Source organism: Chamaea fasciata, unplaced genomic scaffold (assembly GCF_029207755.1).
Source record: "Chamaea fasciata isolate MVZ Bird 193981 ecotype frontalis unplaced genomic scaffold, bChaFas1.0.hap1 SCAF_11, whole genome shotgun sequence".
Taxonomy (NCBI): domain Eukaryota; kingdom Metazoa; phylum Chordata; class Aves; order Passeriformes; family Sylviidae; genus Chamaea; species Chamaea fasciata.
Genome location: NW_027094096.1, coordinates 3,053,190 through 3,068,099, shown reverse-complemented (window position 1 = coordinate 3,068,099; position 14,910 = coordinate 3,053,190). Strand labels below are relative to the sequence as shown.

The window sequence follows — 14,910 nt, the reverse complement described above, 5'->3', positions numbered from 1 at the left end:
TGAACTGTCGCAGCAGCAGAGCACAGACCGGTGTGAAATGCAGTGCCACCCATTAAGGAATTAGAAGTGAGGTACAAGGATGAGCTTTTATTTGACCACGGAGGAAGGAGAACTTGACCTGCCACACTCCTGCCATCATTTGTGCCAATAGCACAGGCCTGTCAGTGAGATGTTGGCTCTCTCACATGAGCACAAGAGCATAGTGTCCCCTCCTGTCATCCAGCACATGCCTCAGCTCCCACATGTCGGCTTATTCTCCTGCCCCCTTGCTTCCTGCGCTCAGGGCATGTGGCTGGTGCAAGCCCCAGGAGGTGCAGTTCAGGCTGGGATTCTGCAGCTGGAAAGGAGAAAGCTCAACAGGGGACCCCCAATGCTGCTCTTCCCAGCAGCATGGGAAGGGCTCCTGGATTCTTCCACAGCCACACTTTCCAGGGATTTTGGACCTTCCCTGGCAGTGGCCCTTGCCCAACTTAGCATTTCCATGGCACACCCCTTATTCCTAGGCCATGATGATTCAGGCAAGGAGCCTTTCTGCAATCACTGCCAGGGACTTCCTTGTGGGACAGGCGCACGTCAATTCCCCACACTGTGGAAAAAGCCAGCTGCTGCCCTACCTTCCTCTGACAGAGGCTCATCCTTCTCCTGCCTGTGCTCATCAGTGGGCTTTCTTGGGCCCTTGCAGAGAGTCCTGGGTGGTGCTTAATGGGCCCACTCCGGTTCACACCAAAACCGTGATCTTCATTTGCTGTGCCTTGAACCCTGCGCTGCTCTGTGTGGGGGGCACTAGCCCATCAGATTGCTCTGGGCTTTGCCAGACAAGCCTGGTGTGAGCTACTGGTTAACCAGTTCCTGCAGCTCATCCCAGCACTGGTCCAGTGACACCATCTCAGGGCACCATTCGTGTCACCTCAGCGCCAGCGAACGCCACTGGGGCTGCACCTGAGCTCCCTCTCTCTGAGGCTGTGGGTGTTTATCCGCTGCCTGCCTGCAGCTGACTCCAGGATGGTCATTCACGCCAGAAAGGTGTTCCCTTCCCACCAGCCTGCCCTGCACCGTGTCTCTGTGCCCAGGAGGAGCTGGGAACAGGGCAGTTCTCACTACACACAGACTAATTTAAAAGTTAAACACAAATGCCATCTTCTGGCAATGAAGTAGGTTGCTGCCTCTGTAAGAAGATGGTAAGAGCTTCCCCCCCTCATTAGAAAAGGTCTGATGCCTCGGTCCTGATTTTGCTGGGGTATTCCTGGTCTGGGTGGCACTGCCAGCTGGGGTACGGTCCCAACAGCCCCAGTCACAATGGCTGTCTCCTGTCCTCCTGCCATGCACCTGCAAAGTGCCTGGCCCCACTGCCTTGCTGAGCTCCCAGTATGTGCTGGGCTGCTGTTGGAGCCCTTGAAGCCTTCCATGCCTAGGGAAGCAGGGATGTGTGGCTGCAGGGGAGTGGGAGCTGAGCTTGTACCACACCCTACACCTCCTGCAAGCTCTTAGCAGTGAATTTGCAAACATGCAGTGTTCAGTGACATCATGAACTGCAGAAATGCCTTCAGACGCCTTTAGTAGACACCAAGCTGTAAGAGGCTGTTATTTCAGATCATAATGAGACACTGAGGAGGCAAAGCAGGCGACTGGTGTGCCCAAAACTTCTCCAAGGAGAAGACCTTGTCTTTTTGCACTTGTCTGCATTTATATGAATGCGTGCATATGGTGCAAATAGCTGTAGCTGCAGGAGAGGAACCTAAATAAATACCTACTCACTCAAGGGTATCAGTCAGTTTATTAAATTTAGCTGATATTTGCTTCCAGGCAGAAGGATACACTTTTAGTAGTTTTCAGTTACCAAGTCTCTGCTAGACATTTCATGAGCAGCTTCCAACACATCACCTTGACAGCTGCATTCACCCACTTCTGGAAGTGGACAGAGCTGAAGCACTGTCCTTCAAAGCAAACCTTTCTGCTGCACCAGTTCAGCCTCCAGCCCATGCTGGAGATCAAACATCCCCCTCGCTGCTTTGCTTGCTGTCAGCCCATCCAACAGCTGCACTGGTGCAAAGCCATGGTCCATAATTACCACAACACTTCGTAATGACGAATACCAAGGGCATTTCTGATTTTTTATACTGTTATGCCATGACCTTCTGTGCTTCTAGATGAGAAAGAGACAAAGTAGGATCCTCGCTTTGATGACTCAAGCCAGGCTCACCTTGTTCCCACAAACACACATCCACAGAACCCAGCAGCTCCCAGAAGGCAAATTTCTACTGACACTGACACCAGCCCATTGCACACTTGTGGCTGAAACATGGTTTAATTCCTCAGGGCTCCTGACCTGGCCTTTAATCTGTGCCTTAACAAGGGAAAAAGAAAGAAAATGCCAGACTTGGCTTAAATGGAGAAGAAATAATTGCCCTGTAAATACAGATTTGTCTCCAGCCTTTTTATTTATACAAGGATTCAAAGAACATATTTCAACTTTAGATAAACAGTGCAAGAGAGTTACAAGTACCTCGGTAACAGAAAGAAATAGATAACTGTCCAGCTATGCTGATAAGTGAAATAATTCTTACTCCTGCAGATAGAAATGCATCTGTTTAAAGCAAAGGTGGACTTTAGATATTCTGCTATACCTTAGCCCCTACCAAGCCCACCAGAAAACAACAGGCAGCTTGTCATTTGTAAATGAGAAGTAGCTGTGCTCTCAAAGCCTTTTGAGACCCTCACCATTGTTTAAAACATAGACGATATGGCACAAAGAGCAGGCTGAAAGACAGAGACACTTGGAAATCCACCATTAATGGTTCTCCCCTTCCCAGGGACGGGGCCTTTGTAAATAATTTTTTCCTACACCACTACCCCCTCCACACCCCTGTCAAGTATGAGGCCTTTTCACACCAGAACACGATGGATCACCATCTTGACAACTTTGAAGCAGATGTTTTTCTCCCCAGCCAGCCCAGTTCCTCAGAGATCCCCTCATGCAGCCAGCCCAGAGCAGCCACCAGCCAGGGGGAGAGTGTGTCACAGTGTTTTCCAGCAGGCAGCAGCCCAGGAAATGTCATTCATAAGCACTGAAAGGCCCCAGGTTCTGCACCAGCCCGACCACAGGCTCGGGACTTGTCTGGACCTGGGTTGATTTCAGCTTGTTCAGCCACACCAGTGGTTGTTCAGTCAGCAGAAATTACAGTTTGCTGTAGTTTAGAGTTGATACCCTGGGGGCTCTCGGCCATTTCAGCTCCTGGGGAAGGCGGCACGGCCAAACACAACCCCAGGCCACTTAATGGCAGTAGCTGGGGAAACAACTTCAGGGCAAGAGAGAACAGAAAAACTGAGCAACCAGGGACCAACAAAAAGCAGCAGCGTTGGCTGGCCATGGACAGATATGAGAATCAACCCCAGTGGACACAGGGCTGAGGAGGAAACATCACCACCACCATGGAGCCTCTCTGGGCACGGGGGGCCGAGCCCCTGCACTGCCCTCACCTCGGGCTGCTGTCCTGCTCTCACCCTGGCCTGGCTGCCGGAAGGTGGAAGCTGCCACCCTCGGGGTCAGCAGGGGTGTGGAAGTGGGAGCTCAACCCCAGCCCGGAGGTGAAGGCATCAGGAAGGGTTTCCCCTGCATAGCAGATTTTACTGTTTCTTTGAGATTTTGCCTTATTAATTTGCACTATCAGTTGTTATTTTTTTTTCTGGTAACAGAACCACTAGTTTGGGCTATTAAATTGTTAAAATATTAACTGGATAATCAGTAAATTCCTGGCTTCACATTTAAGATGTGAAGGGGCCCATAAGAAGCTTGTGAGGATAACAGGCAGACAGCAAAAACTAATTGCACAGAAATGGAAGCGGCTTTCAAGCTCCCATTCTGCAAAGCAAAACATTGACCTCAGCATCCATGTGGTTAAAACCCCAGCCCAACTGTGTTTTGAAGAGGGTACAATGTTTAAATTCATCCTCCCTCTCCCCACTTTATTTTTTTGCTTTGGATGTAAAGTTTCTGCAGGATTGGTTGTGGGGATTGTCGTAACTGAAGGTTAAATTTATATTTGCAATTCTGATTAAAAAAATAAAAAGATAGGATCTCTTTAGAGCAGTAAAAATCATGTGAATTTGCTGTATGTCTAGGAGTAAATAAACCTAGACAAACCCACAACTGACATTTATCCTCTCCAGGGTTCTGATGGGTGTAGTGGCACCATCTGTCCTTCAGCCATTGTCCAGCACCCCAGTGTTCATTTCTGACACCCGGCCACATCAGGTATGATTTTGCCTTACAAGAAGGTGAGGCCAAGGCAGAAAGGATGCGCACACAGTCAGTGACATTAATCCATTAATCACTGTGACTTGGAGAGGCCGGTCAAAGCCGGCCTAAAATCCTGCCTAGTTTGAGGCACCCTCAGAGCCACCACTCGGCCCCAGGGAGGGCAGGAAACGAACTGGCTGTCGGCATTACCATGCCCATGTCTTCACCTTTCCTTAAATTGCACACTTTAGAAACTGCTAATGTTAAAAATGGGGTGTTTTTTCCCCTTTCTCAGAAAACAGCCAACCCCCAACCCCATAATGTTTGCTCAGCCCAAAAGCACATCTCCTCTGGCAAGACAGAGAAGAAATGCTCAAATGCTGTGCAAAAGCAAGAGACAGGCCCAGCTCTGCCCTTCCTCTCACTCCGATACAAACCCGTCTGAAGCTCAAACCCGACCTGTGTGCTCCTGGCCCAAGCAGTCACAGTGATTATGCTGTATCCAACATCTGCCCCACCTGCAGCTCCAGCCCACGCTGGCTGCTCGGCAGGCACAGAAGCAGCGGAAGCCCCAGACACACAGCCCTAACAAGCACAGACACTCCTGCAGCTACACGAGGACATTGATAACTTCTGTCGCCACCCCCAGCCTCAAAACCTGGCACAGAGCCCACCCCACCAAGCAATTTGGGGTTAGGGCAGCTGCCCACGTCGCTCAAAGGCTGCTGAGTGCTGGGATGGGGCAGCAGAGGGTGAGCCTGGCCCTCTCCTGAGCCAAAACGGGGCTGCTGGTGGTGACTGACCTGCTGGCTCAGCCCGTGCCTGCAGGGGTCAGGGAAGGTGTACTGGAGGATGGGAAGGAACAGGGAAAGTGGGAATCCATTAAAAACCTACAATGCAACGGGAACAAACACCAAAGGTAAAAATAAATCCCAAAGAGAATGTGTCCCATCCTCACATTCCCCCTGGCAGTGCTGCCTTGAGCCAGTGCTCCGGGTAGGGAACCAGTGCCCATGGAGATCCCCACCAGACCCTCTCTGCCCTAAGGCAGCTGCTTGAAGGGGCACAACCAGTCCCAAAGCTCCAGTTAGCAAAATGTCCCTGCTCTCTCTTATTACCAAGAAAAAAACCCTAATTCCTGTCTATGGCTGGGGCCAGAGAAGAAGGAGGCAGCACAACTGTCTGTCACACAGAGAATCCCACCGTGCATGTTTGCATCTCTCTGTTACCTACAATGGTACTGCACTGCAGGTACAAATTGGACCATTGTTACTTGGGTAAAAAATGGCTTTCCAACTAGCATGCAAAGAAAAAGTACCCCAAACCCCAACCCCTAACACTCATTCCCAGTCACTTAGATGTAGGAAACCTACACTTCAAATTGTCGTCAGCTACAAGCTCTAGTCAAGAAACCCACTTGCGACCTTTCCAAAGAAAAAGGGAGTTCTGCATTTTTGGGTCCAACAGCCACCGCCCAACTCTTTCAGTTCAACCCACCCAACCTGCTCACACTCCTACGTACACCACTGGAAGTGAAGGGCCATCTCTGCCCAGCTAGGAAGCACAGAGGAGGAACCCAGGAGCCCCTGAACGCAGCACGTGGGCCGTGCCCGGATCCCGGTCTGTCCGCGCTGGCGCTGCCCGCGGAGCCGGCGCTGTCGGCGGCGGAGCTCCGGCCCGCGCTGGGGAACGGGGCAGGGCAATTGCATATTCCACTGCAGGCAGCAGCACAGCTGCCCTGGGAGGGCTGGGCCCAGTTCCCCTGGAGCCCTCTGCAAAGGCTTGTGTCAGCCCCAAGCGCCAGTCTGTGGCAGTAACAAAAGTAAAACAATGAGGTATGGAAAGAAGGGCCCAGCACTGGGGAAAGACCAAGAAAGAAGAAAACAGCTCGAGCACTGCCAGAAATAGCAAACAACTGAAACCTTCTGAAAACTTTTTTCTCCTCCCTTTTTTTGTTTGGGTTTTTTTTTCCTTTTTCTTTTCTTTTTTTTTTTTTTTTTTTTTTTTTTTTTTGCCAAGGTGAATTAAATATGTCCTTTGGTTGGTTGGTAGGTTGGTTGGTTGGTTGGTTTTGGCAAAGTGAAGCCCTCAGCCGCAGTCTGTTTCCTGGCTGTGCCAGTGAGTTACCGCCACAAGTGCTGCGGGGCCATGGCAGCCACCGAGAGGAGGAGGAGGAGGAGGGAGGCAGAAGGCAAAGATCTGCTGCTGGCCCCGTGGACGCCGTGTCCAGACTGCTTGGGAATAGCGTGTGTTTCTGGCTGCCTGGTGCTGGGGCTTTTGGAAAGTCTTTTGCCACAGACGTCATCAGGACAGCTGTCCCCGCTCCCGGAGCCGCTCATGTCATCACCTGCGCAGAGACAGACGTGGGGTGAGCACACACTGCTTTCCTTACGGTGGGCAAGGCCTTCCCCTGGCCGCAACCCCGGGGAGCTCTGGCCACCAGCCCTATCCTCTGCATCCCTCATCGTGGGATACAGGCTCATACCTGACCTCCTGCGGGCTTTAATCACCCTGGAGCGGGCAGGAGCAATGGCTCTGTCAGCAGGGCTGGGACTGGAGACAGCCCTGCAGGTTTCAGTAAGGCACTGGGAGCAGCACAGCCTCCAGCCACCCCACAAGCAGCCCCTCAGCAGCCCCAAGCCAAAAGCCACTGCCCCTCCCTGCCCCCAGGGCCCAGATGCAGCTGTATCTGCAGGGACACCTGTGCAGGCTGCAGGGACACCTGTGCAGGCTGCAGGACTGCTCAGCCCCTCTCACCTCTCCAGTTCTGCTACACTCACTTGTGTCCTGGAAATCCACGTCATTGCCGATGTTGGCGTTGCCCAGCCGGTTTGTCATGATCTTCAGCTGCATGATCTGCTGGCGAATGGTCATATCTGGCTTGGTGATGTCCACCTCCACCTCTGGGTTGTTGATCTGGTTGGCCAAGCCATCCCCCATCACTTCGGGCAGGTAACTGGGAAGGAAGGCAAAAGGTTTAGATGTCTGCCCCCAGCTGAGCTCACCTCTCCCTGCAGCCACCAGGGACAATCCAGGCTCTGTGAACCCCTGGGAGCCCGCAGCCAGTGCCGCTGACTCGTGGAACAGCCTCTGCAGGTGTTTGCTGGAGGCAGCCCAGCTCTCTGGATGGCCGAGCCGTGCTGCCGTGGCCAGACCCCAGCAGAGGGGTCTCAGTTTGCAGGAGGTGGCTGGGTGGCCTTGCAGCACCCCTGTCCCAGCACAGGGAGGGATTTCCTGCAGGAAAGGCAGAGGGCTTGCTCTCAGGCTGGTACCAATGGACCCACAGTGACACTCCCCTATGGAAAATCTCCGTCCACATGGGAGGCTGAGGAAGACTTTAATCCCTGCTTGGTTAAATCTTGTGCAGACTGACACCCTGGGACCACTGAATGGCCCCAGCCCAGTTTGACCAGACAGGCTCTCAGGGAAGCTTAATTAGCTGGGAGCTGTCAACCAGAGCTGCACTGCTGCCTTCTGCAGTGCCCTGGTCCTGCTGCTCCTGCAGGTCTGGGACACTACTGGCAACAAAGCGAAATATGAAAGAACTGGAGGTGTTGACTTCAGGCTGGCGAAGCCAAGCCCAAGAGGTCTGTGGAGAGCAGAGGACAAAGGTGCAAATCCAGCAGCTGCCAATCTCCCCCCTTTAACCTTGGCCGGGGTAGGAACTCTTTCTGTACCTGTTTGATGTCACCCAGGTGCCCCTCTCAGAGCAAACGGCATTTCAGAGCAGGTATGGATAGAGGGATATGTATGCAATTCTCTGCAGCAGCTGTGGAGTTTGTGTGGCAAATCCAGCCCTGCTGCCTTTCTGAGTGCATGTGGAATTGCAAAACTTCTTCCTTAGTGGAAAACTACACAGTTATCTCATGGTCAGTGTGTTTCAGTGCTTAACCCTCAACACAGCAAAATGACACCAGGCTTGATATTCCCAGGTACGAGGCTTCCTGGAAACGCAGCATTTCTATGGGCAGGCACAGACTGCTCACTCTGAACCAGTGGGGCTGGCTGTGATGATGTCTAAGTGCCTTTTCAAACCCGTCCTCTCACGCCAGACCGGTGCTCCTGGCACTGTGACCCACTCCATACCTGCCCTTGGTCATCCCGTTCCAGCACTTGTCGTCCGACGCTGAGCTGGCCATTACTTTTTTGCTGCACAGGCTGCTGGGGAGGGTGATCCAGTACGTCTTGAGAGCTGTCAGATTCCCTTTGGCATCTAAAACCTGTAAGCAGAGGAGATGCTCAGGGCCACGAGAGCTCTGGGGTGCCCCAGGGTGGAGGAAAGTACAAGGATTCTGCCTATTTTGTGTTTTACCATCACAAAGTCTGTTTTTATGCAAACAAGGATGTATCATCAACCTTCCCCTCAAGACCAGTCATCAGCCCAGGTGCCCAAGGCTAAAGGTTACACACCAAGGACTGTTCCAGTACCACAAGACCAACCAGGAGAAGACAGGAGACACCAGACTAGGAGCCTCTTCAGCTAAGGCTGGCACCAAATCCCTGGGAAACTGGTTATCAGCAACACAGACCCAGCCCTGTGCAGAGGCAAGAAGACCAGGTCTGCTTGGGTTACACCAGCAGCTGATGATCTGATCTTCTCCAGACGCGCAGCCCAGCAGCCCCAGAGCTGCTGGGAGTGTGACCCAACCCGCAGGACCCAGGAGCAGCTCCAGGGACAAACCCACCAGCATCTCCAGAGCCTGTGCAGAGGATTTGGCTTCCAATGTCACCTTCCCCCGTCTCTTCTTGTCCTCACTACTGGAGCCTCTCGTGCTGATTTTGGGATTTCCACAGCCTTGGAATACCTGAAAAACAAACCAAACTCTCTAGCCCAAGTTTCAATGTTTTTCCTTTAATTATTTAACACTCCACAGTTACGGGGGTTTTTCCCCTCTTAAGTATGTTTATCCTTCCTTATTGCCAAGAATCTCAGAGATTTTGGCTTAGTTTCTAGTGCCAGATGTGTTTTCAGCACATTGTAACTGGTTTTGGTTACCACTACCAAGCAAAATATTCAGCAGTAACACATGTTTTTGGATGAGTCGCCAATATTGTTATTAAATTATTTATAGCAATTTTATCTGCTCTTCTTATGACTGGAAAATAAAATCCTGGGAAGAACAAGATGGGAGCTGCTCACACTCATTACATCAGTGATGCGGACTTCAAAACTACAGAGCATGGGAGCTTCACTGATGGACAACAGACTGATGTGGGACTACCCCCACGACTCCTGCAATCACCGTCCCCACCACTGATTGGGAAATCATCAATGTGCCTCCAAGCAGGGCACTGCAAGGACAGCAGATGTGCCACAATCTGCCAGGTTGGATGTTCCAGGGGCAAACGAGGCAGCAGAACTGATTTATCTGTTATCTTCAGGTACCTCCTGTAATCCTAACGACCTGCCCAGATGGGCTTTGTAGCCAGAGGGCAGCAGAAGCACTTGAAGGTACAAATCCCCAGACCTGGCCTGTAGGATGAGACGCAGCGTGTCCTGGAAACACCTGCTTCTCCCAGTGTGCATCACCAGTCCAGGCAGTGACACCTGTGCTCAGATCATCAGGGCTGGGCAGCTGAGCCTCCCTGGTGGAGGAGCTCAGAGAGCCAGGCTGGACAAAGCATCAGAGGTCAGCAGGGACTTTGCACTGTCAGTTTGAGTCAGATTATGGCAGCCTTTACAAAGGAAGCCCCCTGACCTGAAAAGAGGGCTCCAAGCTTGTTGTGGTTGCCAGGGTGCTGTCAGGAGCTGTTGATGAACGTGGCTTTGCCTGGTGTGCCCTTAATCAGAGGAGTCGGGGCCACAGACAGAGCTCTGCTGACACACTCGTGCCACCTGCTGAACTCATGGACTCTGACAGCCAAGTCCTGACCCAGCCAAGAGTCCCCTGTCCATGTGTCTGAGGAACACTCAGCTTCCCAAGGCCCCTCCGGGGTGCTCTGTCCTGCTGACCAGATGGATCTGACGACTCCAGCAGGTCAGCACCAAGCCAATTTGTTTGTTCATCAGTCTCGTTCACTCTGTGCAAAAACCCCACCCTGAGAACTGCACGGTTGAACATTTTCAACTCGGTTCTACCAAAACAAAACCTTGGTTTCACTGCTGTATCCTGCTGGCCTGTTGGCAGATGGCCTCTTCCCAGGAGATAAAAGTCTGGGGAGGTGTTCAGGACAGTGGCAGCTCCAGCACAGTGTGGTACCAAGGCAAACGTCTTGCCGCTCTAAACGCTTCAGGTGAGAAATGCAAACCACTGCTGGAGAAAACACAACTCCGGCAGACTGAGGGGGTCAGTAGTCTCCTGAATAATGAGAGCAAAGTGGCGTTTGCAGCCTCTGGAACCTCCTGCTACCTGAAATCCATGAGAGCCACAGGGAGAAAAGGAAGTGCAAGGAAGCAGGGAGAGCGCTCCGCGCTGCCCTCAGCACAAGGCTCAGTACCACAAGTGCCTCTTTACAGTTTTACCCAGATCCAGGACAGCCTGTGACTGCGGTCACTGAGGGTGGCACTGGGCCCAAGGGCCACTCCCAGCTCCTCTCACAAAAGGCATTCCGTGTGGAGGAGCACACTGAGCAGACACGGAGAGAGCCCGGTGAGACTTTTGCATGCTTGCACCGTGAGGGGATAAAAGCCCAGGGGTTCCTTTGTTGTGCTGAGAGGCACCAGCTCAAGCTTTTTTTTTTGTGTTACTGTGGTGTGAATAAATTGCTTTCTGGAAGGAGAGATGTGAGACTGCCATGGGAAAGCTGGGATGGAGCCAGCGAGGAGCCCTGGTCTGGCTGTGTCAGTGGGTGTGCAGGAGTCAAGGGGGGCCCGGGGGTTGTGACCTGTCACTCTTAGGGGCTGCAGTGACAGTGACAGCCTCTGATGGTGGCAGTGTGGCTGCCAGAGTGCCTCCTGACTGGGCAGACTGGGAGGTTACCTTAACAGCACTGCCCTTGGCCTGGGGCATGTCCTTGGCTCTGAGACGGCCGGGACTGGGACAGTCCTGAACTCAGCTGACAACTAAACCTTTCATCTGATGGCTTTGCCACGCTCAAAACCAGAGCCGAGAGCTTTGCAGCTTGTGCCCTCTGCTAGCTGTGCCACCAGCAGAGTGCTCCATTCCCCTGGTCACCAGGTCACACTGAGGAGCTTATCAAACGTGTCTGGTTGCTCCAATCAAACATCAGTTAGGCTATGTAACCTTTCATTTCACCAGATTTACTGTATTCCCCTTGGAAACACCTTCCTGTGCAGATGATGCCATGTTTTCCCACACCATGGGTTTGCTTTTATGTGGAAAGGCTCAGTCTCACCTAAGAGGGAAGAAAGAACATTGCCTTTCATGTCAGAAAAGAAACCTAACCCAGGGCTTGGATGCACACCGCCGTTAGTGCTTTGATGTGTGCAGTGCATTCCTGTTTGCCAAGCAATTCTTCTGGCCCTTCCCTTATCCAAAACCCAGTTAGGGCCTGTCCCACTTCTTTCATCTGCATCTCTGCCCTGACTGGGGGATAGCTGCAGGACCTGGGGAGTGTCTGGGCAAAAGGCAGGAGCCCTGCAGGGCTGTTTTTGTTCCCAAAGCTTCTCTTACCTGCAGCTACAGAGGTGACTGTGGTTAAGTGGATAAATGTACTTAAAATAGAAGACCAACAGAAGAGACCTTCATGGTACATACTTGGCAGACAGGTGAGCCTCAGGAGAGCCTGGTTTGTGCCCTCCAGATGGACTGCCAGACCGCAGCTCTGTCCCACGGTACAACCTGATAGCCCGGTGCTTCCGCTGCAGAAGATCCCCTTGGGGCAGGTTAAAGCAGCTGCCTCCTGTCACTGGGGCCTGTGCCCTTTGTGTAAATGCCTCAGCTCGGCCAAAACATCTCAAAACTCTCCAGTACAGAGGCCCCTGACAGCAAATGGCACATGGTCGCCCCGTCACTGTGTACGCAGTCCCACCTCCTGTGCCCGTACCCAAAGGAGGCTGGCTGGATGTGGCAGGAGCAGTACCTGGAAACATGTGCAAAGGTTTTTGCCTGTGTCAGGTGGGTGGTAGGAAACCAAGGTAATTTATCATCAAAAGACTGGGAATTTGCTCCCCTTCACTTTTCATCTCCCCCAGTTCAGCTGAACAGGGAGCACAAAAGAGCATTGGGTCCTGGCAGTTGCACGTGACGTGTCCTCAGGCAGGCCCAGGCACACACTCCTACCTTGCTGGTGATTGAATCTTTGTTTTCCTGCAAGTTAGAGATGGCTTCAGCAATCCTCATGTGGATGGTGCCTATGACAGTGTCCACGTTGTAGGGTCCGTCGATGCGATCGGCCACCCCGATCAGGGAATCTGGGGGAACAAGGCAGGGACAGCTCCCATCAGCACTGCCCAAAGCAAGCCAAGATCAGCTCATGCTGGCTGGGGGAAGCTGCTGGGCCCTTGGCAGGGCTCCTTGCTGGGAGACACCTCTCCATTTTCACACTGCCCAGGTGCATGCGTGTTTTCCTTACTTTATGTAGTAAAGCCACTCTCTGTGACAAAGGGACCTCCTGCAAATGGTAGATCCACTTTGGACAGAGTGTTCACCCCGAGTAACCAGCATTTCCCTTGGTGATACAGAAGGGAAAACGAGAAAACTGGTGCAGAATTATTAAGACACACAGAGCAATTCTTGGCCCTCACCCTCCTAACTCAGTGCATGTCTTCAGCAAAGCACTGCAGCCAGGAGAAGGTGGGAGAATTGGGGTCAATAAGGTGCCAGAGGGAGTGCATGTGGGAAATAATTTCTGTGGCAGTGAAGGAGTGAGAAAAGCAGTAATTCTTCTCACCTTCACCTCTGGGAGGACAACAGCTAGGGAAATACCAGGCTGGAAAGGTACAGAAGCGGACCAGTACGCCCACAACTAACTGGTAAACAGGACAGGGAGTCACTGAGGGCTGCCTCGGCTCTCAGTTCCTCTTGGAGAGCTCTGATGTCCAAGCACTCCTGCCGGCCTGGAAGTTCCTGCTTGCATGGCTGCTTTGGGACTGTGCTTGGATAACAAGGAATTACCAACGTCAGCACTCCAGCTGGGTCTGAAGGAAGGACAGCCTATATGCTCCCAATATAAGGAGGTAAATTTCGGTTAAACACACAAACTTTTTTTGTGTTCTGGGAAATAAAATCTTCAGCAACACCGGAGAGCTTGTAGTTTAATTTTGCTGCTACTCAGGGGTTGTGGTGTCATTTTTGAGACTATATATTTCAGACAAATAGTGCCTTGCAGAGGCACTAATCTTGAGACACAGACATTTAAATCAAAGGTTGCACCCCTAAATAGTGATAAATTATATTTGAACCACTTATAAAAATCCCCCTTAATTTGCCCTGCCCTAATTTGTCAAACTGAAAGAGTAACTCTGTATTTAGTGTAACAAAATCGTTTCTGGCTACACAGAAGGGCCTGGAGAAGGGTGAAGGAAGGATACCACCGGTGAACTGCTGCCTTTGACTCCACGATTTGCTCCTGTCCTTGATCAGTTTGTGACCTCTGACACTGAAATGTACAACTGCAATTGAAAAGAAGCTCCAATTGCCTCCTAGCCATCACCCCTTGACAGTGTCTCTTGGGAAGAGGAAGCCAGAATAAATGCAAAATGCACGTGGAATTGCTTCCCTGTCAATCAAGGAAAGCTGCACAGTGATGTTTCGGGAGAGAGGCTGTCATCCTGCCAGCGGAGAGTGACAGGGACAGTTGGCTGGCTCTGGTCAGAAAGGCCAAAGGGCCACTGAACCCCTGGGGACGGGCCAATTCCTCCCCCTCTGATGAATTTCTGTGTGAGGCCAGCGTGTTATCAGCCCCATGAGGGCTCATCACACTCTCAGGGAACCTCCCAGAAATGGCTTACAGAAAAATTAGCAAGATGGCTGATCGAAGGTGTTTTGAAAAAGCAAAAAAGGTTTTAATTAAAGAGAAAATAACAAACTATACCAAACAAAAGAGTAAAAGCTGTGCAAGGTGCAGGGAGGTTCCTCACACCTGCTAAGACACCCCGAAAATGCTCCGAGAATCTTGGTGCTCTCTCTTAAGTATTCAAGGATCCAGGAGGGATTTTTGGCATGCTGCCCAATAGAAAACAGAAAAAAAATTCCTTGAGGAACAGCTCCAGGGTCTAACAGGTGCCTTTGTCCTGGCTCTGGGCCAATTACGGTGAGAGAAGCGCTGAAGTTTCTGGTTCTTTTCCTTAAAAGTTCAGGGGTGAGGCGAAAACTCTGCTGGGGCGTGGGGGTGCGCTGCAGCACCCCTCCTTTGCAGCAGGCTCCCAGCTGCTCCCACAGGCAGCGTTTCCAGTTGCTGGGGCACAGCTGGCCTGGGCACCTCTCCAGGCAGCAGCCTGGCCTCCCTGTCCATCCTGCCGCGTCCCTCGAGAAGCAGGCGACGCTCCTTGGCTTGGTGGGGTTTTTGTTCCTAGTGCCAACGCGCACCAACCCTGAGGCGGCCTGCAGGGCTGCAGCTGGGGCTGAGCTGGCAGCTCGGCTGGCCAGGCACAGGGGGCCAAGGCAAAGGGAAAAATGGCCAAGCCCAAGGTGATGCCCTCCCTGAGCCCAGACAAACACCGAGGCTCCCTCAGGGCTCCGATCACTCCAGCTGTGCGTGTACACGTGAGAGAGAGAGAGAGAGAGGAGCCTGCAGAATGGTGCCGTGTGGGCACAAGGAGGACTGAGAGC

General features: G+C 52.2%; 1 protein-coding gene across 1 annotated transcript in view; it reads right to left on the bottom strand.

The window, feature by feature from the left end:
- Positions 1-2,286: 2,286 nt before the first annotated feature.
- Positions 2,287-14,910, bottom strand: part of GPC1 (glypican 1) — a 199,776-nt gene continuing 187,152 nt past the window's right edge. Inside the window, exons 5-9 of the mRNA XM_066193957.1 lie at positions 12,421-12,551; positions 8,923-9,042; positions 8,324-8,457; positions 7,018-7,193; positions 2,287-6,584 (exon numbers count right to left, since the gene is read on the bottom strand). Of these exons, the coding sequence (XP_066050054.1) occupies positions 6,361-6,584; positions 7,018-7,193; positions 8,324-8,457; positions 8,923-9,042; positions 12,421-12,551 (785 nt within the window). The 3' untranslated portion in view covers positions 2,287-6,360. The remainder of the gene's footprint in view (positions 6,585-7,017; positions 7,194-8,323; positions 8,458-8,922; positions 9,043-12,420; positions 12,552-14,910) is intronic.